The sequence below is a fragment of the Pyrgilauda ruficollis genome, unplaced genomic scaffold, assembly GCF_017590135.1.
Source record: "Pyrgilauda ruficollis isolate IOZ18807 unplaced genomic scaffold, ASM1759013v1 scaffold54, whole genome shotgun sequence".
Classification (NCBI taxonomy): Eukaryota; Metazoa; Chordata; class Aves; order Passeriformes; family Passeridae; genus Pyrgilauda; species Pyrgilauda ruficollis.
This window is the reverse complement of record NW_024527044.1, coordinates 4612985-4640177: the sequence shown is the minus strand read 5'-3', so window position 1 is coordinate 4640177 and position 27193 is coordinate 4612985. Positions and strand designations below refer to the sequence as shown.

At 40.2% G+C, this 27193-nt stretch overlaps 1 protein-coding gene across 2 annotated transcripts in view; it reads left to right on the top strand.

The window, feature by feature from the left end:
• Positions 1-27193, top strand: part of LOC121360799 (CD2 associated protein) — a 76577-nt gene that overhangs the window by 17359 nt on the left and 32025 nt on the right. For both annotated transcript variants that reach the window (XM_041480882.1, XM_041480881.1), the window contains exons 2-4: positions 4567-4727; positions 20542-20695; positions 24180-24280. In XM_041480882.1, the coding sequence (XP_041336816.1) occupies positions 4567-4727; positions 20542-20695; positions 24180-24280 (416 nt within the window). The remainder of the gene's footprint in view (positions 1-4566; positions 4728-20541; positions 20696-24179; positions 24281-27193) is intronic.

Sequence of the window (27193 nt, the reverse complement as noted above, 5' to 3'; positions counted from 1 at the left end):
ATTGGAAAAGCAAAAGTTCAGTTTCTAACATAACTGCAGTTCTGCTGGCAAGGTACTTCTGGAGGTCACACGACTTTCCAGAGTTGTTGATCCAATAAATGACTTTGAACTGGCCTGAAACTTGCCTGAAGAGACCTATATGGAGCACTGCAGCAATTCTTGCTGCTTCACATTGGACTCTGTCCCTCTAGGCCTGCAGCAAGTTTCAGCAAGGCTTCCCAGTATATACAAGGATTTCAGTTATCTGATGAATCCCTCTCCCCTCTTTAAAAAAAAAAATAAATATATAAGCTATTAAAGTGTGTTTTTAATGGAATTTATTTTAAATCTGGTTTGTCTTTTTTTGTCTACTACAGAAAAGTCACTGGGCTCTCACAACATTGTAATACCCTAAACAAAGTACCAAGAATGTGAAATTGTGCTCTTTGCTGGATGAGTGCCTGTTTCTGTTGAAAACACAGGCACACTAGAATTTTGATATATTTTCCACTCTTCCTTGATTTATGGTTTGATTGCTGTTTTAGGGCTACCAGAGGGCCTTAGTTACCTCTTATAGGCATCTTCGGAAGGTGTCTGAGTAGCTGAAAGCATCCTTTGTTTAAAATCAGAGATGGGTATAATGTGGCTGTGCTTTTTGGGAGATTTGGCTTCTGCCTTGGTACTGGGATGTGGTTGGCAGAAAAGCTGGTTGTGTTATTTTGGACAAGTGGGGAGTCCAGCTCTGCCAGCAGTGACTGAATGCCTGGTGCAGGCAGTGTTGTTGTCTTGGCTGACAGTGGGACCTATTTTGTCAAAGAAGTGTTAGGTAGCACAGCACTTTGTGCTGTGGGGAATAATGTAGTCTGTAGCTGCTGAGTGAGCTGAGTGGCTTTGAGGGTTTGGTGTGTTTTATTACAGAATCATCCAGGTTGGAAAAGACCTCTGAGATCATCGAATCCAACCTATGAGCAAACACCATCATGTCAGCCAGACCACGGCACTAAGTGCCACATCCAGTCTCTCCTTAAACATCTCCCTGGGCTGGTCATTCCAATATTTGATCACTCTTTTCACCCTTTTGTGAAGAATTTCTTCCTAATGTCCAACCCAATTGTTTCATTCTTGTTTTGTTTATGAGGTTGTCATCTTGCTAAAGAGCAAGAGCTGAGCAGACCCTTCCCGTAGACCCATCTTCCCCCAGGTATGTCCAGTCAATAATTTTTTTTGTAGGTGTGTTGATTTTAATCAGTCAGTTGCCCCTGAAAATGGGTCAGCACCTTCAAAAAACACCATCTGGAAGGTTTCCTGAGTGTGTTGGAAAGCTGTCATTGCTGGATGACAGTGTATGTTTAAGTGGCATTTGTTTGTTTTCATTTTGTCCCACTGCCTCTTGTGTTTTCATTGGGCACTGCTTGGTCTTTTCCACACCCTGATTGATGAGATATCCCTGAGCCTTTTCCCAGCTCCTTCAGCCTTTCCTTGTATGCAGATACTGTGAAAACTCAGGAAAAATTTCTCTGCCCCTCTCAGGTGAACTTTAGTGTGTCGTGGATGTCCTAGAAAAGCACAGTAAACCTCAGTGTTCCTGCTTAAGCCTAAGACTATTTTTCATTTGAGACTTGATTGTTATGGACTTTAAGCTCCAGATAATTGGTTTGAGTGAGGTTTGAAAAGGAGACAGCAGTGTAAAAAGCAGAGGGGAGATAAGATAGGGGCATTTGATAGCTTGTGTTGCTGAGGAGTTCTGCTGCACCTTCTACCAGCTGAGAATTTTTAAAACCAATTTTGACCAGCTTATATTACTGGAGTCCATCTTACTTCTGACTGATTGCAGTGTATCTGTTCTTGAGTAAAGCTTTTAAGTGAGAATCTGAAGCATTCAGAACTAGTACAAGCATTAAGAAGTATGATCAGTAAACTAATGTAATGTCTAGTTAGTGTTGTTATAAGGAATTGCGATTCCTTAAAAACATTTTCTGTCATCGTTGGACTCTGTTTTTACTTGGGTAAATATTATACTTCAGTATTTTTCGGGGGTTTATTTAATCTGGACTGTTTTGACAGTACAGAGGTTTCTTGCCCATCACCCAGATGATTCAACTAGGGCTACTTGCTAATATTGAAAAGCAAAAGTAAGTGTTCTTGAGGGCCACATGGTAGCAAGACATGGGATGTGTAGCTCCTTGCTGATCCTCTGCCATCATATGAAAAAAATCTATGGGATGACTGTCTTAACATTCCCCATGGTCCCTTCCACTTCCACAGATGAGGCAACAGAATTAATACCTCTTTTGTGTATGTATCCATGAGAATAAGTGTGGCTTTGGGTATCACTCACAAATACAGGAGGAAATTCAGCACCTCAATTTCAGGTGTAAGAAGCTGATGTCTGTTTACTGCTGTTTGTCTTTGGAACATAAAAACATGTGGATGATGACTGGGAGGTTCTTCAGGTTCTCTCTTTGTTGTTGGCATGACCAAGTTGATGTTTTGTAGTCTGGAAAGGTGACCAAATGAATGTGCTGTGCATTTCAAACACAAATATAGAAACGTTCTCCCAAGGGAATAAATAAGCTTTCAATAGAATTGGTTCATGTTGACACAGTGTGGGTGTGATTATCTACGCTGCTGTGGAGAAAGGACCAGGTGTTTGGCAGTTCAAGTCACTGCTGTGAGCATTTGCCATGACTGGTGCTCTGTTGTGATCCATTTTCCATGTTTAGCTTTGTAAAGCTGTTCTAGAGATGTGCTACCTGCTTATGTGCTTCAAAACAGTGTATCGTGAGAGAAATATGTCACGTGGGTATTTCTTACATTTTTCTACATTTATAGGTTTCCAGAATGGCTGGGTTGAGTTGCTTGGAAGGTGGTGTTTTCATTTGCAGACTCTTAGGTGATGAATGGCTGTTCTCGTTATGATTTGTGACTGCCAGAATTTCCTGTATGTTTGGCAATATTTTGTCAGCCACTCAAGAGACAATTGTGTGCAGAAACAAGACAGAACTACTCTGCTTGCTGCAGGCAGTAATGGGGGAATATGATGCTTTGAAACAAGCTTAAAGAGTACATTTGGCAAAGATAAATGTCAACAGTACAAAAAGCGTTTGCTAGAAGTTCCAGGTGTGTATCATAGGCAGGTAACTCTGGTGATGATTTCTGTTTTTAAGGAAGAAAATTATTGTTTTTTGTTAAAGGAAGAAAGTTTAAAAATTAAGTCTTCAAAAGTCTTGAAATTAAGTCTGGCAAAACTGAGTCTTCATGTTTATATCTACTGGTTCCTTTGTTAATGGGTGCATTCAGAAAATAGTTTGCCAGACATACCATTCAAGCATCTCTTGCATTCATGGCACCATCATGTAGTTTTGTTTTAAGCGTTTTCTGGCTGTCCATAGGCAGCAGAGGGATAAAGGCTTAATTGCAATCACTGCAGCTGCACTTGTGATTAAAACTGCCCACAGATTGGAATTACATATTGGTTTAATGCAGCTGTGAGTTCAATAACAAGGAAATAATGCTTCTTCCTATTTGATTCCTTCATTTTTTAACTAATTGTTGGGTATTATTATGCACTGATAAAATAGATTAACCTGGAAAAAACCAAAAAAACCGAACTTCTACAACCTTTCAGGATCTCTGTCTTTTAACCTTGTGCTCTTGTGCATTGTGATCTGCAGAGGAGAGGGAGGTTTCAATGAGGACAGTGTTTTAACATTTGGTAGTGCCTGGATACTTGACTGAATTTGAGTGAGAGGGAAGATTATTTGATTGCTGCAGGTTTGTGGAAATTTCAGGCATGAACAGAATTTTTTGATGAACAAATGGCTTTTTATTGCCAAACAAGCCTTAAGCTGTCAGTGAGCAACTCTAATGGATGTTGTGCAGCAGATGGACAAGTGTGTGAATACACTGCTGTGCTCCTCTGAGGAAACTTAATTGTATCAAAAATAAAGCTCATTTGCTTATTCTACTTCATACAAACCAAATGACTCTGAAGGAAGGTGCTTTTTTACATATTTGCAATTTGCATTGTGTGATACTGTCAATCACACACCTTCTGGCTGTACTGCATTTCTTGGATCAAACCTGCAAAAATTCTGTGTGCTCAGCAATTAGTTTTTTGCAAACATAGTAGCAGGGTCAAGTATGAGGATTAACAAAGCATTGGAAGTATGTACCATACACACAGTGTCTGATCCTTGGCCCCGAATGGGCACTGAGTCAGAAGCACTTGCCCTGTGGGCAGTGATTCATAAGTGGTAAATCTTCAGCTGGAACCTAGTGGGGAAAAAAACATTACCAGCAATTCTTTCCACCAGACATGAACAAAAACCTACCCACCACCACCAAAATATGACCTGGTGTCCTCTTCCTAAATTTACTTTATTCTAATATTCCAATTTTTTCTCCCTCTCAAAAATATGTGGGAATGTCACAGTTCACAAATGACCATTGCTGTGAGGGAGATGCCTGTTTTTAGCATTCATTGTAAGGTTTGTCTTTTGAACATGCATGGCTTTCAAGTTGCATTTCCCAGTCTGGGTTGTATTCATTGTACATGGTTTTTTTTTTTTTTTTTTTCCTTTTTAGTGGACTATATTGTGGAATATGACTACGATGCAGTGCATGATGATGAGTTAACAATCAGAGTTGGGGAAATCATCAGGAATGTGAAAAAACTGGAAGAAGAAGGATGGTTGGAAGGGGAGTTAAATGGCAGAAGGGGCATGTTCCCTGACAATTTTGTGAAGGTGAGTTTTCTGCATTGGCTTGATTTTACTGTGTTGGTGTGGCTGGGTCATTGTTACTGAAATAGTTGAAATACACAAAAGTTGTATTTGTAACAGGATGATTTTTTTTAATGGGAAGACATTCAAGGTGCTGATATTTTTTAAAGTATGCTTGTGAAGATTTTTAAAATTTAAGGTCTGCTGTGTGTTCTTACTTTATCATTTATTTTGGCCTGTATCCTTGCATTGTGCTCTGTGTCACTCTGACTTCAACCAAGTTGTCTGTAGCCATGGTTACCTGCTTTAGTGGGATGAACTGATTAAGAAAACAAGAATATAAAAAATCCCTAAACCTACCCCTACAGAAGACATCCAGCCATGAGAAAGTTGGCAAAGTGGGGTCCCAGCTCAGCTGATACATAATGAAAAACTGCATCCTCAGGCTGTGCTGATGTGGGTTCTTCAGCCTGGATCAAGCTGCTTTATTTGAAGGGGAAATTCTGCTTTACCCTGGACTCTGCTGCTGGCACTGCCTTTTTTTTCGGACTCTGCAAGCTCCTTGGTATAACACTTCCATATAGTCCAAGTGAATGTAGGTATTCCTGCCCCTTTTGAAGTGAAATTAATTCTTTGCAATCCAAACTATCCAGTGCATCTTACTGTGATGCTTTCATGTAAAACCTAAGGGGATATTGGTCCAGTGCTATAAACACTTCTTGACACTTACTTTAAATTTGACAATTTTTCTGAAAAATTGAAAAAGTGAAGTTATTATTTTCTGATTTACTGTGAGGGGTTTTAAGATTTTCCTTTTAAGACTGATGGGAACAATCCAGTTGTTCTCAGAGAGAGTCTCTTACCAAAGGAAAGTTCGTACAAATGCTTTTAATTTGCTAACATTTTAAAGTTGTTGGTAGTTTAGTTCGAAGTCATTTTTGGGTTTTGAGTCCTGTATAAATAGTAATTTGACCTCAAGTGGTGTTTGATGATCACTGTGCTGATATTTTTAATTAGCTCTCAAGTGCTGTGTCGGGAGAAAGCATCTGCCTCGGCTCTTTGCTGGTTTGTGTGTCATCAGTTTGTCCTGCTGCAAAGATTGGTCAGATGTGACATGTTTGTGTTAATTACCGTGCTTGTTGGGTGTTTTCTTGTCCTTCTGCAGCTGTGGCTTTTATAAACTTTGTTTAAAATTATTTCCATCCTGGCATCTCAGCTGCAGGTACTTTTAACTTTCCAGCTGTTCATATGTGCATGGCATGGTTGGATGTCCTGAATTACAGGGGACAGTCAGTTTTCTAGAAGGTGTAGGGGTTTGGAGAAGCAGAAAGGAAGTTGTGTAGAAGAAAATGATCACTTTTGTTTCATGACAACAGGGATAACTTGCATTCTTGAACTTTTCTTCTAGATGGTATGTTTAGGCTGGAAGGCTGTTGTGCAGTGGTGAGATTATGGGAAAGCATTAGTTGTTAGGGAGGTGAAAGTTGAGTGTTTTCTTCATGGTCAATTTAATTACAGTTTCTTTGTAAAAGTTAATTTACAGGTAGCGATAGTTTGAGAGAATATTTCTGAGAAAGCTGTTGCAGAAAAGTATTTTGGTGGCGTTGTTGTTTGTTGGTTGTGCCTCCTCTCAAATCATTCTCATTTGCTGCTGTAGGAGGTTGTTGGATCATGCTGCAGGATCTATGGGATATTACTATGACCAGACTGCTGCAAGTACTAAGCCTCAGCAACTGAACTCAAATGTCCCTTCTTGGCCTGGTGTGCTGTTAACACCTGCAAGGTGTGGGTGGCCTGCTGGAGGGAGGTGGAAATGAGCTCAAGCAGGGCTGGACTTTGGTCCTGTGAATGAGGAAAGCTCCTGGAGAGGTGGATTTATTTGTTTGTGCTGAGAGCAGCCACCACCATTGGGAGTGGTAAGAACAGTGAGGATGCTGACAAGAGATGAGTATTGCTGACTTCTCATGACCCACATGAAAGGGAAGGAGCACAAAAGTCTGAAAGAGGACAGAAATGTGACCAGAGAGCACAAATTGCTGTGGGCAGTACTAAAGGTTGCACCAAGTTTTACATATTTGGTTGCAGAATTCTGGAGCTCTGCTTAAATATTTATCGCTTCCTGAGAGGATCCTCTTACTCTCCTTTTATGAGTGTAATTTCATGCATTAAATGAGGATCTGGCCCGAATGCATTATGTGGTTAAATTTGTGGCTTTTTGGTGACACATATATATATTCACTGGTTTGTTAAGAATTGAACTGTGGCCAGGATATAGCCTCTCCATGGATGGTAAATTTTAATTTGTGCTGATCTGGAAAAGATTAAAATTTGAAGCTGAAAGTGCATGTGTTATCCACTAGATTTGCCTTCATGTGTAAAATTTCAAAACATAATAAATATGACAGATTAAACTGGGTAAACATGTTTTCTTTTTCAAATGTTAGATGTTATTGGAGAAGATAAATTATTTTTAAAAAGTAAATAAAAGCCTTTGATTTTCATGAACTGGAAGAGAATTGGGAGGAAGGTTCTAATTCAAGCTAGTTTGTTTTTGATAATTTTGTTAGTTTGTCTCTTCATCCTGTGTGAGGGCAGGAAAAGAGCTTGTTGCCTTGGTGCCAGCTGCAAACTGTCCTTGGCTGTTGGGCAGCACAAGACTGCTTCTTGCCTGTTTGAAAGACAAGTAAAATGTGGACAGGAGGATTATTGCTGCATGCTGCCTGAATATGTTGGATGCCCCAGATTCAGACTGTATCCTCACTGCTAAAGCAGATCAGTCCCCTTCTGTTCCCTTCTTCTGGGCTCTGCCCATACATCGGATTTACTGCTATTTTATGCCACTTCTCATGCTTTGACAAATGCGTCTTTTCTATCTAAAGTATGACTAAGTGCTGTCAACTTCATTTTGGGCTGTTAGAACAGGAAATAGATTTTTGATTATGTCTTCCTTTTATTTCCCAAGTCTTCTAAATATGCGGCATAATTTTAAATTGTGGTGGTAGGCTTGTTTCATGCAGTGGTAGCGGTTGGGTCTTTGCTGGCAGAAGTGCAGCAGAGGAAGCTGAGACTGTTTTTAATTGAGTTTATTTGTTGTACAGTGTGGGTGTGCTAAGCAGTATGTGACTTTGAAACGCTCCTATGGAGAAGGGAATTGATGGAAGCTTCTTGTGGATACTGATGTAATGCTGATGCTTGGTACCTTATCACATCATCTGGTAACTTTTTGGTTGTGTTTTAATGGCTTCTACCCAAGCCTTTTGGATATTGATGGGGAGATCCTGGAGAATGACCAGAGCTTGGTGATGTCTGGTTCCTGGTGCCAGCTGGGACCAGGATGCTTTCTGTGAGCCCATCACTTGCTGGGTTAATGAGCAGTCTGAGATGGTCTTTACCCAAAATGTGCAGTTCTTGGTGCTAACTTGCATAATTTTTCTTTAAAAGAAAGAGAACTGGTAAACTCAGCTAAAGGGAACCCCATAAAGCTTCTGAAACATCCTCAGATACTACTGTGCAGTGCCACTGTGTGGGGTGGGGAGTGGGAGGGGTTGTAAAGGTTGGCTGTGAGCTCTGTGTGTGGGATGTCCGAAGCAGTCCTAAAACCAGGAGATGGTGGTAAATGTACAGTTGAATACAACCAGGTTAAAAAAAAAAAAAAAAAAAAAGTGCAGGCAAGTACACTGCCTACTTGTGAAGCTCATTTCCTTGAATTCACTTTTCAGTGCTGCAGCTTCTTAAAGATGTTCTGCCTGTATTGCAGAGCTGGGTTTTGGAGTGCACAAGTTTCCAGTGTTACTAACAAAACCTCAGCTGAAATTCCTGTTTAAACTGAGTGCATATCCTCTTTGAGTGGAGTTGAATTAGAGTTCTTGTTTCTGACATTGTTATTGCCATTTTTCTACTTCTTCCTGTATGGGTAATTTAAAATAAACAACTTCATAAATTCCTGAAAGGATTTAGCAGTGAAACCTAGCAGACTTTTATTGTTTTCTTTGAGAGGAGCTTTTCCTTTCTAAAACCCATCCCGGTGAAAAATGTGCACACATTCATTTGTTTCCAGTGTGATATAGAGAAGTGTAGTAATGCTGTTAGATGGCATATGTGAGGTTTTTTGAGATATTAATGTGTGTGGAATGTGGAAGACTTTTTGATTTTGGGTTGGGTTTTACTTCTGTTTGCTTCTAGACTTTAAATAATATACAGGAACAGTTCTCTGAAAGTAAAGATTAAGAGTTCAGGCCTCCTCTCCTTCAGGAAATCCCCCAGACCTCCCTCTTTTCTCTGGCCCAATGAGTCTTAACTCCTTTTTTTCATTTACTTTGACAAGATGGACTAAGATTCATTTTTGTTGATTTATTTGAGTAATTCTCCTCACTCTCCAGACACCTGTTGTTTTGATAACTGGAAGTGATGATATAGTGTTCATCCTTCTGCTTATTTTCTTAAGGTTTTTGTCTCTACATAGCTGAGAAGTTTTTTAAGAAGTTCCTTGTTTTATTTCATTTATTGCTATCTTAGTTTTGTAAATAGTTGTATTGTGAGTAATAGGCTTTACATGGTAGTAAAACCAGTTTGATCATAAGCTCACGGCAGTAACTCGGATGAGGGAGGAGCAGTGGATAGTTTAATCAGTAGCTTTCATCAGTTAAGGCAGAGAAGTTTGCCAGCAGGCTCTGGGGACATTCTGGTGAGCGAGCTGGGCACTGCTCTGAGCGCGTTTGGGCCATGCAGCCCCTCAGCCGTGGAGCTGGTGCAGGGACAGCCTCCCGCCCGCCCAGGTGTGAGCAGCTGCTGCTGCTCTAGCGCCGAGCCTGGATCCTCTCCAGGTTAACGCATGAACTTTGCTCGCTGTGACATTTTTCTTCCTCCCCCTAAATAAAAAAAATCTGCAACGCTGGGCGTGTTCGAGCAAATATGTCCTTGGAAGTGGTAAGCTTGTTTTATTTTCCATATGTTCTTAACATCAAATGTTGTAAACAGACTTTGTGTTTCAGGTAGTGAGTGGAGATAGCATGAATTTAAAAGTTATGCTTGCAATATGATTTTGAGAGTTTACTTAGTATATGGTGTAAATTCTTGGTCTTAGAATTGTTTGTGTAATAAAATTACTTGGGGTTGTTTTAGCTCATGTCCCCTTCTGTAGTATAGGGAGATGCTTATAGATTGCATAGAACCACTTTGCTTGCAGAAAGAGTTCCTTTCTAAAAGGATGATTTGTTTTTAGTTGATTCTTTCTGTTCAACTTCCTGGTCTGTGTGTTTGTGGAAGCTAAACACAGCCCAAGCCTCTTTTCTTCCCTTTTCATCACCCCTAGACGAACATTTCAGAGTAGCACCACTGACCTACCTTCTTAAGCCTGTCTTTGCTGCCTCTGTCCTGTATTCTCACTGTTGGGATGCTGTTAAACAAAAGTGTGCTGTGAGCCAGTGAGAGAAGTTTTGGCTGAAAGCTCCTTCAAGCGTAGCATCTTCCTTAATTCCTTTTCAAAAATTTACTTCACCCAGAACTTTAAACAGGAATCGTGGAGTTGGGAGGGATCGCAGACAAGACAGACTCTTCTAGGTTAGTTCTAATCTGGGCATGATTAAAAAGTGTAGTAACATCAGTTAAAAAAGCAGATGAATAAATAAACTTTAAAGCAATGGGTATAGGTTAAGCCATATGCATTTAGTTTGAAATAAGTAGGATGTATTTAAGGAATAGAATAAAATACCTATTTCCAAAATGTTGGCATCTGCTCCTTAAAGTATTCTGTCCAAAATCTTTGCATCCAAGTAAGGCTTGGAGAAAACAAGATATACAGCAATTTATCAGTCCTGTTGGTCAAATTATATTTCAATTTATACAGACTTTTCTTTTGCTTTATTATTGTTTTGAAGAAACTGTCATCACTAGCAGTGAGTTGTGCAGGGAGGTGACACTGAGTGCTTGGAGCAGCACTGTTTCCCAGGCAGAGTAGGCAGCCCTGCTGGTAAGAAGGTAATGTTAGCTTCGCAGCTGGCAGTTCTTGTTTCTCAGAAACAAAGATTACATGCAAGATTGAAAGCCATATTAAGTAATTTCGGTTTCAGTGCTGAGGATATGAGAGAAGCGCTGGGCTCTTTGCCTTCAGGCAAGGAGTGAAGCTGAGCACTCAGGCTGGTGCTTTAACACCTGTTGCCAATACTGTGGTGTCAACCCATTGTTCCTGCTGATTTTTCTTCAGGCTTTTGGGGGAACAGGGCCACTGGAGGAGAGTGTCATTTCAGGGGGTACCTTGTGGTTTTGCATGAGTTGCACTTGCTAATCCCATCCATTGGCAAATGCCTGGGATTTTGAGAATGGTGATAATGATGCCTGTGCTTGTGGGGTGAGAGACAAGTCTCTGCTATCCAGCTGTTTTGGCTGGAATAAACAAGGAAACAGTTTTTTTCCAACTGGAATGTTGGTAATTGGCTTGGGTGAGCCTTGCTTAGGATGTGGAAACTATTGTTTCTAAAAACAACAGTAAAGAAAATTAAATCAACTGAAAACATTGACAGATATAACCAATGGCCAGCATTTTCACTGTCTTTCAGAGCTCACTGTGATTTATTCTTACTTCTGTGACTTTTCCAGTTGAGTCACTGGATTGACTGCCTGGGCTCAGACCAGTTGGGTCCCAACCCTGTGAATTCTCTCTGTGATGTGACTGTATCTGGCATGAAGAGGGGAAGTGTGGAGGTGTTTGATTTAGCATTGTAGGGCTGCTGTTGCTGATCCAGCTCTGCCCACACAGCCACTTGTGGGCACCTGTGTGTCAGGTTGTCTTTTCAGCTGTCACCACATCCACACAGGAATTTCCTTTGTTGGTGTTGGTTTGGGATGTGTGAATTATTTCATATTCCAAGGCAGTATAAATGTCTTGTTTGGTAAGAAAGAACATGCAAGTGAGTTGACTATTTGAAATATTTATCTTGATGTACTGTTAGATCTGAAATGTCACAGACGCTTTCCTCAAAAGTGAGCTATTTAACTGCAGGAAATTTATTGAAATGATGTGCCCCTTTCCCTGTCCAAGATGACCTGTGCTTTAAGATGTTGAAAAAAATCACCTGAGAAAAAGATTTCACTTTGCATTCACAAACTATTGTTTTATTGTAAGAATAAAAATATGTGGCATTGTGAAGTCTTCAGTGGCTGAATGTGAACACAGAACGGGGAAAACACTGGTGGTTCTTGTAATATTTAGTATCTTTCCAAATATGAAATATATATATGTTCATACTGTGTTGTCAAGAGCATGAGAGAAATTGAAAGAGCTTCTAAGTTTTGGCTCAGTGGCAGCGCTGATATGGAACTTTAGGGAACTTAAGGCGCTGTTCTGAAGGACAGCAGGATAAAGCATGATTAATGACCTGTGTGAATACTGCTTAATATGCTAATCATTCCCTCTGATTTGAGTTGTCCACGTTTGTAGATTGTACCTGTGCCTCCTTGCTTTCCTAAATGCCGTATCAGCTTGTGATGTTGCTCTGTGGTAACGGCACACTCCTGGGGACTCCCAGAGCTGCTCTGATCGAGCGCGATGGTTTGTGTGGAAGGAGCAGCAGGTTTATACATGTCCTTATTCCTGTACTCACGTGAAGCAGTCTGCTCCTTTGTCTGTCCTTATTTAGTTGTTACACTTGATTCGTGTGTAATTTTATAGCTTTCTCTCCAAGCACAGGAGCAAGGCAACCATTCCCTGCCTGGAGGCTGCAAACAGGGTGTGCTTCATCAGAAGGTGTTTGCAACCATCACTGAGTAAACTGCACAAAGCATTGCTGGCGTCTCGGGCAGCAGGGACTGAGTGGGCTTGTGCAGGAACATGACTTTTAAGTTTAGACTTTCCCTGTGTACAGAAGTCTAAAATACAGCTATAAATATACACTCTGGAATTAGCATATGTAATAAGACCAAAGAGGTCAGTTATCCAGGTGCTGTTTGCTGTAATGTTTGTTACATCCCAGGAGGCTCTGGCTGCACATTCCAGCCATGTAATTGTAGTCCTTTGCCATATGTCTCATAAATCAACGTGTGTGTACACCCAACACAGTTAATATTAAATCGGTTCTTTTGCTTTTTATGAGGTGGAATGAAGTAATCTAAGTGTGAACTTGAAGCTTAAGCCTACACAAGCGTAGCTGATCTCTGTCTTGTCATCTTGTACTATTTGCACCAATTGTGAGTTTTTTGTTTGGTGGCTCATAATTTTGAGGGGGAAGTTAGGTCTTCTCTATTGTAGTGCTTTCAGTATTGAGTTTCAAATGTATGTGTTCCTTGAACGCTGGCTTTATTCAATATTATGAGCTGATCTGAAAGTTTATTGTGGTAAATATTTCTAGGGCTTAACAAGCTTTTTTGATGCTCTTCACTTTGTAAAAATATATATTGGTATATGTATGTGAATTCATTAGCTTTGGACTTGGTGTAATAAGCTGTTGAATTCTTAGAAACTGATGGTCATAAGCATGTTACATAGATGCTTTCAAAACAGGAGTAGAAAGCAAGATGCATTTTCAGTTAAAAATATTAATGATAAAAATAATTAATTTAAAAGTTAATGTTTGAATCTCTGGTAATGCCTAATAACGCCTAATCCTTAAACCTTTTCTAATATCCACTGAGACTCCAGATTTATATTTTTAGCCCTTGTTTGGCAATCTCTTAAGCATTTAAACATGTGTCCTAGGCAAGATTTGTGAAGGGATGTGGATGTGTCAGTGTTTTAACTTGTGGCCATAAGTGAAATGCTGAAGGTTTTACAGGGAATGCAAAGAGATGGTGCCCTGGAAAAACGATGCAAGGAAGAAGAAAGCTCACTGCAACAAAGTGGAGGCAGAAAGACAGGATAATGATGAGAAGGAACAAGGGATGTTCTGTGTTAGGCATCAAAGTGAACCTGTGGTGGTTACTGGATCCCACATTTCTCTGGACCAACAGCAGAGGCAATTAACTGGGAGAAGGGAAAGAAATGTCTTCCTGCCTTCCCATGTGGGGGAAGCTGATAAAACACATGTGCTTTGGGAGCTGGAGCTCTGTCTTGCCTTCTGCCACGTGTGATTCTTGATTTCATTGATCTGAAGCACTATTTTGTGGCTGATAGTTGACAGGACATTAACTGTTATTCTATAAAACAATTACAAGAAATATAATTAAATTTTCATATATATGTATTAGCAAATATAATAGAGAAGAAATGCAATCAGTGTTTTAAAGCGGTTTTATCTGGCTATGAACATGACAAGACCATAAAATATTCTTAAGGTATTATTTTCAGAAGTATTTTAAAATGAACTCTTTTCTTAATTAAATGGTTTTGAAGCACTGATGTAAAGATCTGTGCTTCCTCTGTTTACTCATGTTAATTTAGGTATCCTTGCTCTGCTGTTGATAGACCTGATGAGTTGACTGCTGAGCTTTCCTGTATCTGGGCTTTTAAGTTTTGCTTGAGGTCTCTTGTATTTTGCCAATATTAACAAGACTTCATGTGAGATTCTGTTTTGACACTTGCTTGGTGCAAAGTTTATAGGTATCCAATTCTCCATGACAAAATTGAATTATTTGTATCTATAAAAACTATATGCATGTATTTTTATAATCTGTATCAAAATCTTATTTTGTTACCTCTATATATAAAAAATGTTACCTCTATAGAGTGTTCCTTATGTAGGAAGGTTCAGCTCTTTGTTCTTGACCTTCAAGTATCACAATTATTTGATGACTCAGGTTTTAGTCTGTAAATCTGAAGCAATTCAGTTAATTTTTTATGCTTCCTGGAGATCCCACTTATTCCACATGTTGCATATTGTGAGAAAGTAGTGATGCCTTGCCTGATTGATGATTTTTTTCCTCTCACGAAAGGAGACAGTATGATTAAAATGTCTGTATTTAGCATAGAGTATAACACATGTAAAAATGTTGGTAACTTGTTAAACAGTGTTGTGTGATGTGGGTGTGGTTTAATAGAAAGCAACAAGTCAGACTACGAAGAGGCAAAGGCAGGGAGTGATGCTGCCTCTGTTGGTTCAGCCTGATGGTGGGTCAATACTTAAACCCAGTGATTCACTGTTAAACATTCCCTACTTTGACCATAAATTAAGGCGCCAAAAATCAACCCATGGCACCTGTTACACTCTCCAGGAGTGAAGGTTGTCCATCTTGTCTGTTCTTCAGATGGTAGCTGCTTTTATCTTCAGGTGATTTATTTCTATTTTCAAGAATAATGTTTAATTCTCTGGAGGGTCAGGGGCAGCCTCTGACCTCTCCCATCCAAGCTCTTCTCTTGGGAGTTAGAACCTGCTCTGACCTCCTGAATGCTTCAGGGAAGGAGCTCAGCAGCTTCTCAGCTCTTTTGGTCCATGGATTTTCTTGATGTTTCCCTTTAGCTCAGGTAAAGTAATGAGACAGGTAGGAATAGATGCACGTTACTCATCTTTCTTTCATTGCCTTTATTAAATATTTTGCCTCCAGGCACCAACATTGAGGATGAGAAATCATGTTTTCTACTCAAGGAAGAGACACAGGCAAAATGAAAGGATGTGGGATATCTAAGATTTAAGTGACTGGAGCTGTTAAGGCTGCCATGTGCCTGCCTGTCTGTTGCTGTTACTAAAATAGGAAATATGGTGCCTAAATAATTAGTTATGTGAAGATTTTTTGTGCTCCAGGAACTGAGGTTTCATTGCTCTTGAACAGGTTACATATGACAATCTCTCCTCTGTAGGCAGCTGTACAGATTTTTATATGCATTTATGTACAGTCACATTTCTATGTGGTTTTTTCAGGAATGGGATTTTGCAGGCTGTGAACTTGTATAAACAGAACTATTGCCTGTTTCCAATTCCTCCCTCTCCCCTAAAATGACAGGTTCAACTCTGAGTTACGTATTTTCTACTCAGTAAAATATGAGTCATGGACTTAATTTGTCAGTCCATGAGTTCTTCATTGCTGTTCTGATGCAGAAGAAAAGAGACGAGATAATTGTATGTGTAGGCTCAGACATTTATCTTTGTGTATTCTTTATCTCAGCCTCTTTAGAGATTGAGACTGTTATCTGCTTCTTGAGATCTTGATTTAAAATGCACTCAGCCACTTAGAGTAATGCACATCATTTTTGCACAAACTGATGTTACAGTGGAATTAATGTAAGAAGTCTAAAGATGATTGTTCCTTGTATAATGGCATACATAGGAGGAGATGGCAGCTGATGCCTTAATATTTATGCTTGAAGAATCTAGCTAAGGATTTAGATTTGCTGGATAATGAACTTCTCTGTGCCCTATAATTCAGGAATAGACTTTGTATTTTTAACTCTTGGCCTTTCAGACACTCTGACCTGCTTTCTGCATCTCCACTGCCTGCCTGATTTGAGAGCTCTTGGCTTCTGGCGAGGGAAGTGGGGAGGATGCAGCTGTCCCCGCTGGAGCCGCGGCTGGGCAGGCGGTGCTGGAGGGAGGCTGCTCCTGCTGCCTCGGAAGTAGGTCAGGAGCGCCCGCTTGTTTTAACAGCATCATGAGGCTGTGCATGCGTTTACATGTGTTGCATTTTTGTTTGCATACAAAGAATAGTTCTTGCATCACACACTGCTTAAACGATTTTGAGATTTTTATTTGTAAACATACACATTTCTTTGAGGGATTATTAAACTGCGACAGATGCAATTAAAGCAAAAACCACTTTTTTTTTTTTGGCTAGTTAAATTTATAGGCTTGTTTTTTGTCTATCAGGCTGCAGTGAGTTTGTAAGTGTTGTGAAATACACATTTAGTGGAGATTATGAAAACTTCAAACCTTTATGACTGCTGCTGTACTTCACAACAGAACAAGTGGATGGTTGCTTCCCAGTGGAGTGTGTTTTGCGCCAAGACACAGTCTGTATTGACCTTGTACTGCCAAGTCATAAATGCATGAAATCTGCGCTGCTCATGGAAACACTGACAAGCCTTGAACTGCAATGGACTGGCAGAATAAAAATATTAAAATTTCCAGCTGCAGTTAATGTCATATTTCCATTTTAGTTTTGCTGGCTGGCAGTGGCCTCACCTCAGAACAAGATGAAGTGTCCTGGAGTTTTTTGTTGGTATTGTCACAACACAGACTCTCTTTGATAATTTGAGTATAGAAGGCTGACTTGAAACCCACCAAAAACAAAGAAAGAAAACTGCCTTGTGAAACCCATGGACAGGAGTCTTGGGCATGCTCAGGTTGGGTATAGTGGTACCTCAGAGATGAGGCCTGTGGCAGTATCATTTTCCAACACCGAAGTTCAAGCAAGCTGTTTGGAAAAGATGTAAGAATTGCAAACTCTTAATAATGTTTTTAACAGGGCATGAATTAATGTTTGCATCAATAACTGTCAGTTTTGAGAGATCCAGTTGGTCTTTGTGTAGAAATTACTTCCTTTGTGAAAGGAGTCATGAGGATGATAACCCAGGATGAAGATGCTGGCAGGGGTGATGGGTGTGTATGTCAGAGGTCCTGAAGTGTGCTTTTGAAAATGAATCTTGGAGCACTTCCCTACTGTTAAAAGACTGATGTGAACTACAGGGTTGTGGTGAAGTGGATCACATGCAGGTGTGGAGACCAGGGCTTCCTGAATTTGTTTCATTTTGGTTTAAGTTTAATATAGTTTATAATGCCCCAAGGAAGGATAATTAATGTTGCAGTTCTTCTTTACCAATGAGAACAAAAGAATAGTTCTTGCTTTACAAGAGGGTTACAAAGGGTAGAGGGTTAAATATGAAAAAAAGCCGTTCCTGGCCCATTTAGGCATTGCTTACTGACACGTTTGTAGTTCTTTGTCAAAACTAGATTTGTGCCTGGCTGCTGTGGCAGAACTCTCGTGTGTGGTTGTTTTTTCTCTCCTTGCTGCAAAGCAGCTCCTTGTGATGCTCCAGTGCTGTTTTCTGATACACAAAGTAAAAACATCACTGTCAACTCTGATTCAAACCTGGCTGGTACCAGCCCCATACCCACATCTGCTCCTTGTAAATCTGACATTTGCAGTCTCTCTGCTCCTGTTTTTATCATAATCACCTTGAACTTCTTGCATCCTCTTTGCTTTTTTGTGTCTTGGATTAGGGTGATTTCTCTTAACTGTGTATTGAAGTGTTCACAGCTTTCCTATGCTGGCTGTGGTAGGAAGGTACAGAGAGTGCCTTCCTGGTGCTGCCGGGCTCTCCCACTGTCTGATTGTTGTTTTTGATTGTTCTGGCTGCTGAGGAAATTCTTCATCAGTAAATCTTCAGCCTTTGCATTGGGCAACAAGATTTTCTGCATGTAATGACTACACACAGAATTATTTTAGATCCTGTTTTTTAATGTGGATATTTTTAAATGTAATTCCACTGTACTTCCTGCTAAAATTTGCCTTGTGTTAGACCCACAGTATTTTCTACCTGTCACTACTTCAGGTAAGCCTGGCAAGAAAGTTGCTCAAGCATTCCTCTTTTTGGTTTTGGATCTTTGGTCTTTTGTAGTGGGCACTGCTTATAATTTCCTGTAATTTATAACCTATCCATTATTTTGCTGCCTTTGATGCTGAACTTAAAAGTGTATTGTCTGTTTAATTCAAATTACTGATTAAGCTGGTGCTTATCTCACAGTATTTTCTAGCATTTGGAAGTGGTTGTGTTGGTTTTTGTTCTTTTTTCTTCTAATAAATAAATAAATGAAAAAAAAAAAAAAAAAGAGTCTTGTTTTTGACCAAGCTGCCTGTTTGGGACTTCCCCACTTCCTTTTTGTATCTCTGTGCTTTTTACAAAGCAATTGAAGCAGCCGCTTCTGAAATCTTTTGCAGAGTGCTGACCTTGGGAAGGAGCCTGGAGCTGTCTCCTCACTAGAAAGTGTTACAATTGAGAAACCTGGGGAAGTACTAGTTCCTGGAGCAGCTTGGAGATTTTAAAACTTGTATAAATTGCATAGAAAAAAAAATTAAAAATCCAGGGGCAGGCAGAAGCACTCCAGGCAGATTTTCAAGTGCCAATATGTTTTTAAGATGAGCAGAATAGCCTTGACAGCAAGGCAGCTAGAAAGGCATTTTGGAGGTGACAAACTTTTCAGCTGTAGCCAAATTTTATTGCTTATGGTTTTATCAGACTTCTCAGTAATGGGCCAAAAAACAGCTGTAGGCATGAGAATGACAAAATCGTTGAAATATGAAATGTCTGCTCAAATGAGAGGTAGACAGGATACTATGCTATTCCAGAGGGGTTAGTTTTTAGTCTGTTTTGGGGTTTTTTTGAACTTGGAAGATGGGATGGATCTCAGCAGAGCTAAGATCTCCAGGGCAAAAGTCACCGTGGAGGAAGGAGAGTAACAGCAGGAACTACTCGACTGTTTTTTAAAAAGCCTTTTTTATGTAATGGAGAGGAGTGGGAGGAAAAATCTTGCTGTCTGTAGTCTTGCTCTGTTCTTTTGAGAAATTGGAAGGTGCTTTAGTCTGTTTAACTTGAGATTCACAGTATGTTTGAAAGCATCAGTGGGTGTTCAAACCTGCTGAATTTTCCAGCTGGACAGCTACAAGTAAGAAAGCTGGACTGTAGTAGTCCAAAAAGCACCAGACAGGTCCTGGGGAATATGTTTCTCATATTTTTGGCATTTTATCATTGTATGGGCTTTGTTGTCTTGAAGCTCATGTTCAAGACTTCACACGACATGAGTAAGTGTATATATGTGCCTTGCCAATTCTGTTTTCAAGTATTAAATATTTTATTGCAACTACAGCTGCAATAACTCATGGAGTTTTTAACCAGTGGCTACTGATGGTGGATACAAGAATTGTTGTGAAGTGGATCACAAAAAGCTGCAAGTACTTACGGGTGTTTGCGTCCCCAGGGGTGCTGTGGAGGCAGATAAGACCATGGGTGCAGAAAGGGATTCAGCAGCTCCAGCTGCAGGCGCAGGAGGGAGGGGAGGTGATCCATCTCCCTGATGGAATCCTTATGGGTGCTCTGGGAACGTGGGAGGATCTGAGCTGCAGGAGCTCTAAAGAGCATCTGGGATTTTGGCTGCTGGAAGCTGTGTTCTGCAATAGATGGGCCATTGATCCGACTTAATGGGTTTGGTCTTGTGCAAAGTGGTGATTTCCTTCTTTCAGCATTTATGTTCTCCAGTGGAATCCCATTAAATGAGCTGATGCAGTAGAGTAACTGTTGCTGCTTGGCCTTTTTTGCTGTTTGGTGCTTTCATGTTTATAGGCTTCTCAGTCTAGTTTGGCACAATCAATTTCAATGCTAACATTCTAATTTAGAAAGATTAGGAGAGTGGGAGACATGAACCAAAAAAATGGTATCTCTGTTATTTTCCTCTTAGATCTTCCCTCTCGCTTGCTCCCACTCTGTTTCTTGGAGCTCACTTTCTTTTCTGCTCACATCTTTCAGCAGTGCAATTGCATGTCTCATCTGTAAACACATGAGAGCTTTCTGGGACAGAGATGATCACCTAATACTCTTTTATGTATGAAAATATTTTAGTATCCTACCCTATGGTCTGTCATTCAAGTAATATTTATATTCTTAAAAATGTTTTCAAATACAATCTGTTACATAAAAGTTGTAATATGAGACTTCTGGATTCAAAGCTAAAGTAGATGGCTAAAATGCTGCCCGTTTCTGATTTTTCTCAGCACCTTACCTGTTTACTAACTAATTGTATGGAAAGGTCAAATTTATTACAGTCTTGGCTATGTTCAGTTGTAGGATGAAGGCCGTGATTTTTGAGTATAATATGTCATTATACCCCAAAGGGTAAGTACCTGAAATGTATTAGTACCTGTTTAAAACCACTGACCTCTTGGGTAATTTAAGTGGCCTCTAAGTCTTTTAAATCTCTTGTTTCAGGAAGTTAAAAAGGATGTAGAGCCCAAGGATGATGCTGTGCCACTCAGGAGGGAGAAATCTGGCAATGTAGCCAGCCTTGTGCAGCGTATGAGCAGCTATGGGCTTCCAGCAGGAGGATTTCAGCCTCATCCCCCGTCCAAAGGCTTCAAGAAGAGTACGTGGTCTTTCCAATTCCTTCAATTGCGCATGCTGCTGACGTGCATTTTTAAAATAAACATAAATCATTTAATGCATGACTTAGTTTTAAGGTTATGTGGAAAACTAGTAACATAGGAGGAAAAACTTATTCAGAGACAAATTTTGCTCCTGTATGTATGGGCAGAAAGCTTAAATGTAGCTTTTAACATCAGTAATAGGGATGAATTTTCCTGTGAACAGGATTTAGACTCCTTCCAGATGTCAGAGAGCTCTGTTTGTATTATCAGGTACCTGAATGGAGAGCTGCAGGCCTGTTCATGATAATAAAACATTTTCCTGTGGTCATTTTAAAAGAAATATTGAAATATGAAAACATCAAGTTTTGCTACAAATTCAAGGCTTTGACAAGGAAACACTGTATAGTTCAGATTCTTTCTGATAGGCTCGCTTCTGGTGTGAAATAAGGTGCAGTTTGTGGTGTTAACAAAAAATAATAGTTTTCCTTTTGTTCCAATAAACAGGATGGCAGGAGTGTAGCACTGGTGCTTCTGTATCTGTGGGTTCTTTGTTATAGTGCTAGTTTTTATATCAAGGTGACTGAAGCCTAGCGAAGAAAGCTTACCATTGCCTGCATCCAGCAAATGGGCTCATGATTTGTATTTGGTCATACCAATCTCTTGTAAGCTATTGCTTTAAATTACTGTGGCTTCTTCTGTCTTAAAAGGTTTTGAAGGCATTTATGATTTAAGCTTGCTTTTTAAAAAAAAAAAAAGTTCAGAACTTATGGTTCTGGCATGTTTATGCTTTGAGGTTTTGCCTGTATTCCACCAGTTGTTATTTAAAACACTGAAACAGGACCACCACCACCTTTACAAAGTTTTTGAGACTTTGTTCCAGGAACTAAGGATTTAAAATCACTTTTTAGTGACTCGGATCTGTGTATGCATGTTGGCAAAAGCATGTAGCTGCCTGTTGGGTGTTTACACAGCAGACTTTGGAAAAATCCAACCTGAAAGATTAATGCTGTTCCTAGATAAATACAGCCAGGCTCTGGAAGGGAAACAATGATCTTATGGGTCCTTCCACCTGGAGATACTGTAGGATTCTGTGAACATGATGTGATACCTGTTCAGCTGTCAGCTGTTGTTCTGGTCCTGGTCACAACCTGGAATGCTCCCATATTTTCCATGTCACATCCTCATGCTGGTGACTGTGGCCAGGGTAGAAGATACAGTTTGGTCTCAAACTCTGCAGGGCTCTGGCTACTCTCATCCTTCTGGAGAAAATGGTGTTCAAGCACTTCCCTTTAGGCACACAGCTGTTTACCTGGTGCAGTGAGAGTCTCTGCATTTCCATTTCACTTGCTGTTCCCTTTTTCCTGGAAAACTGTTTGAACAGCTCCTGCAGATCCTATTTGCTATGTGCCTGGGCAATCACTTGCTTTTTAGAGCTAAGTTGTCTTTGTGTTTCTGGTTTTTCACTTGCTGAAATGAGGTTTCATTTCTTTCATGCAGCTCTCCCTGAATTCAGGTATTTTTGTGTCAGGTGGGTGGTAAGCTGCAGGCAGAATTCCTATCAATTAGATGTCTGCCTGTGGTTTAGCAGAAAGAAGATACAAAAGGTGTGCTAAGTAACAGCAACAAAGAGCTAAATTTGGTTTACCCTATACAAAACAAAAAAACCTGAAGCCAGACAGGTTGTTTTGGAAAGGGACAGAATTGCCTGCAGGCTGCCAGCCCAGCAGTCCTGCAGCAGCACGTAAAGCTGGAGTTCTGTTCTCTGAGAGGACAGGTTCCATTCCTAGGTTATTCTAGGGATTTTCAAAAGTGGGAGGCAGTACTTCCTAAATTGTGTCACTGGAAACAGACCTCAGAGGAGAGGGAGGTTTCTGCATGTAAAATGCATCCATGGGTTCCCTCCCACTCCCATTTAGATATAATTACACTATGAAAAGGAACACCGAGATCAAATTTATGCCAAATGGCAGTGACTTTTAAATTTGCCTTTTTTTGGTATCAGTTAATCTCCTACCAAACAGAAGCCTTGAAAGCACTGCAGGAGGCAGTAAAGGCTATTGAACCATTTATTGCAATTACTCTGAACTGAACAATCCCTCTGGGCTCGTGCACGAGTTCCAGTGGAGGTAAAAGCAGGGTATATTACGTGGGCAATTATGTGTTACTAGAAATAACCCATAAAGCTTCATATTTCTGGTTTATTTGTTTCTTGCATAGATCATATACCAGCATGTAGAAAATTCTCGATTTGGTGAGCCCTCTCTCAGACATTTTAAATGCTGGTTATTACTCTGTTGCCTGGCCTGCTTTGTATTGAGATGCTGGGTGTGGTTTTCTAAATGCCTTGCTCTGGACTTTGAACAGTGCTGTAAAAAGACAAGGATCAATCTTGGAGGCAGTATCTGTGTTTTGAAATGTTTTTACACAGCTAATCTTAATTGCTGAAGCTTGAGTGTGGAAGGAGTACAAAGTATAAGAGAGAGAGGATGGAAATCACACAGCTCCTATAAGCTTAGGCTTTACCGCTCCAAGCTTTTGATTGATTTTTTCATTTAAACTGTGGCAGATTTTTTTTGAGGAGGATAGGGACCATGCATGGGTCATAACTCAAGATGATAATTGTCTTCAAAAGCATGCTGGCTGCTCTGTTGTGGAAAAGGTCTGAAGGCATGGCCTCTTGTTTGAAGGAGAAGTGCATAAACTGTCTGCATTCAGCAGCAGCGCTGCAGGATATGTGCAGAGTAATTAGACAGTGTGGGTGCACACCACTGTGGCTGCAGGGCTTGAGTTCTCAGAAGCCACTTCAATGCTCTCCCCTCTTAAGATGTCATTTTGCCTTTTTATTGTCTGCAGCACTTTAATGGTATGGGGCAATCAGCTGAAAACTGCACTTGATTTTAATCTTGCCTTTGTCAGACTGCTAATTGACACTTTGAATTACTAGATGCCATACTGGCACTGAGAAAAGGTAGGGTTTATTTTTTAAATCACAGATAAAAATTAGTTCAGGTTTTGAAATATAAGCCCAGCAAATGTTGGCATTACCTCAGAGCTGTGGTCCTTGTTAGAGGCCAGAAGGTCTGTAAGCTCTCCATTGTGGTGCATAACAAAAGTTGTTCCTACTTTCAAGATTATTTAAGGACTGGAGGCTCAAACTTGCACATTTTCTTCCAAGTGGGTACTAACTGGCAGTGATTGCCATTCTTGCAAATTTTGGTTGGGAAATAGCTTGAGAAATCACTGTAGTGGGGATTTACCTGACTTGCTTGTGTCAACATGCTTTTTATAGCAGGTTGGTAAGGTGCAGTGTTCGTTTATCAGAACTATGGCTCCCTAGCCTAAGGTCACCCAAGCAAACCACAAAATCAGGATCAAAAGCTGCATGGCTTTTTGGAATGGTTTCTGGGTCTTCAGGAGCAGAATGTAGGAAAGATGAATTCTCCTTTATGAGTGTTCTTACTTTTGATGTTTCCCTTGGATCAGGGTCCAAGAAGCGGCAGTGCAAAGTGCTCTTCGACTACGTCCCGCTGAATGAGGATGAGCTGGAGCTCAAGCTGGGGGATGTGATTGACATCATCGATGAGGTAAGCTGTTCTGCAGAGCTGGCCATTCATGTGCTGAGAGTCAAACCACTTTTTTGGCTGATTATTTGTATTACAAACATGTTGGGAAAATAACATGGGAAGCAGTGTTTTTGCAGCTAAAGTTAATAATTCTGGAGCTTTTTCTCTCAGGATCTAATACTAAAACTATGAATGCTAGATGTTTAAAAGAAATATTTGATCATCACAGTAATAAATTGTGATCTGTTACACATTCATTTTTTGAAAGGGTTTTGCAGTTCTTTGGCCCTGTCTGTGTGATCCTTGGCTTTAGCATGCTCATGGTAAAACTGTTGGACCACTTTCTCTAGGCTGACATACTCCAAATTGGTATAGATGAAAAATGTTATTTGACTTGATTTGGCAGTTTCAAGTTCTCTTGTAAACGCATTGAGTTGGAGTGGTGGTTTCTTATCTTTTCTTACCCACGTGCTTCCTTGGTGTCTGTTCCATTCAATAGCAGTGGTGGGAAGCTTGTATCTGTCGGAGGAGTGTCTCTTCCAGATGTGAAGTCTGTCAGGGAAGCTGCGGTAAAGATCAGAGCGATTGTGGAAGGAATCTTTTTAGAACTCCGTTCAAAACTTCTGCATGGCAGGCTCTGACCTTCACTGGTGCCGTCTCTTCCTCCCTGGGGCTCTGAGGAGGGAGAGTGAAGCTTTCTTTCTAGCCATGTGTTGTTGGTGCTGCTTTTTAAGTAGCTTTATGAGAGAGTGTTTTTCATGTGCATGACCCTGTTGGGAAGAGAGTGCTTAACCTGACAGTTGCCAAGGAGACTTCCATTTTCCTAGCAAGGAAAAAACTATTCCCTTAGATGCATTTGCACCAATAATTTCAGAATTTAATATCTGAGAGTAAACAGAGCAAGTGACTTGCAAAACCTGCTCACTAAACTCGCAGTTTCATAAATACCTTTGTGTGTGGGTGTTTTTAGAGGAGTGTTCCTGGATAACCTCAGCAGTTTAATTTGTGGATGGTGCCTGCACTGGCAGTTGTGACTGGATAGTCCAGTGTAGGCATTCATGAGGGAGCACGTGCAGTGAACTATTGTGGAAACAACTCTTTTGCTTGCACATGTCAGCACCTAGAATTATTTTCAGAGGGGTGTGCAGTGTCATGTACCAGAGATGGCCAAGTAGCCAAACAGAATAAAAAAATTAGAGCATTTCCTCATCTGGTTTCTTAACGAAGTGTGGATTATATTTTATTATTTAGAGGGTTTTTTTTTGTTAGTTGCCATGCTTATTCCTTTTTTAATGATTTGAAAATATGTTTTTGTAGTACCCAGTCTTTGCTACTTCCTTGACAAATTTTTAGGGAAATGCTACCTGATGGAAAAATAGTGCAGTTTACTATGATCACAGAGCTGTTTGCATACTGTTTTCATGGTGACGTAGAAGAGACCTGACAGGTGTAGACTATGTCTGTCTGCTTCATGAAACTGTACTGATGGGACCACAAATGTAAAGAATGATAGAAAATACTGTCCACGGGTTGTGTAATATGCTGGGATAACTTGCCTTAGGTAATTTGTCCTCAGTACTATGAGGTAGCTTGCTTCTGTTAATGTATAAAAGGTGCTGTTTCTGTACATGCAGATGACTTGTAACTGTTACTTTGAGGAAAAATTGTTTGGTCACCTCTTTCTGTGGGGCAAGTAAGCTCTGTGAGGGGATCAGCTCTATTAGTTACTTGGAAATAATTCAATATTTAGCCCTTGAGTGGTTTTTGTAAATTGAGTTGATATAAATGACACCACTGATCATGAAATCAAAGGTGAAAGCAAATGGGTTCAGAAATTAAATGGTTGATATTGAAGAGAGCAGAAGTAACTTTTCAGGAAGAAAATTGTGCTGTGTGCTGGCTGAATCCAGAGGGCTTTTTGTTTATAGAACGTCACGTGGGTTTTACACATGAAGAACATGCGCAGAGCACACGTGGTGGCTGTGTCATTGCTCTAAAACCTTTGTTTCTCCTTTATATCTTCCCCTCTCTCCTCTCAGGAGCAGCACTAAATAGCAGATTTATTTTTGTAGTATTATAGTTTTAGTATTTGCATGTTGTCTTCTCAAGCAAAATAAAATATCATATAACATTATCAGGGAAGTTTGTAGTAAAAAAAAAAAAAAGAAAAACACAACAGATTGGTAAGCTGCTTATTTCAGCCTTCTTCCCCATTTTTTCTTTGGAAATCTGAGTTTTTCGTACAAATAAGTCAATGGGATTCACACTGAAAAAAAACGTTCTGGTGTGTGTACCAGAGCTGTACCTCCCTCTTGTGGAAATTGGATCATATGATAATATTTTGGAATGGAAGAGAAGGATTATGAAATTGTCATCTGTGTTGCTGCTGCTAACAGATGTGCAGATGTTCTCCCCCAAAGCATGGAGAACTTTTTAAACCTGTGTCTTAATGCTGATGAAAGAAACCTTTTCTGGCAATAGTTTATGTGTAGTCAGGATTTTATATAAAGGCAGTATGGTGAGGAGGCTGAGTGAGTGTGCCCGAGAAATTTTGGGTTTGTTCCTGAGTGCCTCTGAGTTGGCATCACTTTGCTGTAAAGTGCTTTGCTGACCACATCTCTTGGCAGAAGAATAAATGGATGCTCAAGTCACTTTCTGTAACCATTAAAAGTCCCTTTCTCATGGCTCCTGAGTGAGTGGTGTGGGTGAATAAAGGCATTTTTACTTTAGTTTTCTGTTATGTGTTCCATTAAACCTGAGCTGCCAGAGCCTGGGCAGCACTTGCCAGAAATCTGTGCCTAAAATTTGTTTCAGAGGACCAGTCTCTGAGTTTGAACCATCCACAACAAAGCTGTATTTTTGCACCAGGATGCCTTTAAAAACTACAGTGCTCTTTTCATTGCCAGTGTCTGCAGCTGCCAGGTTCTCCTTGGG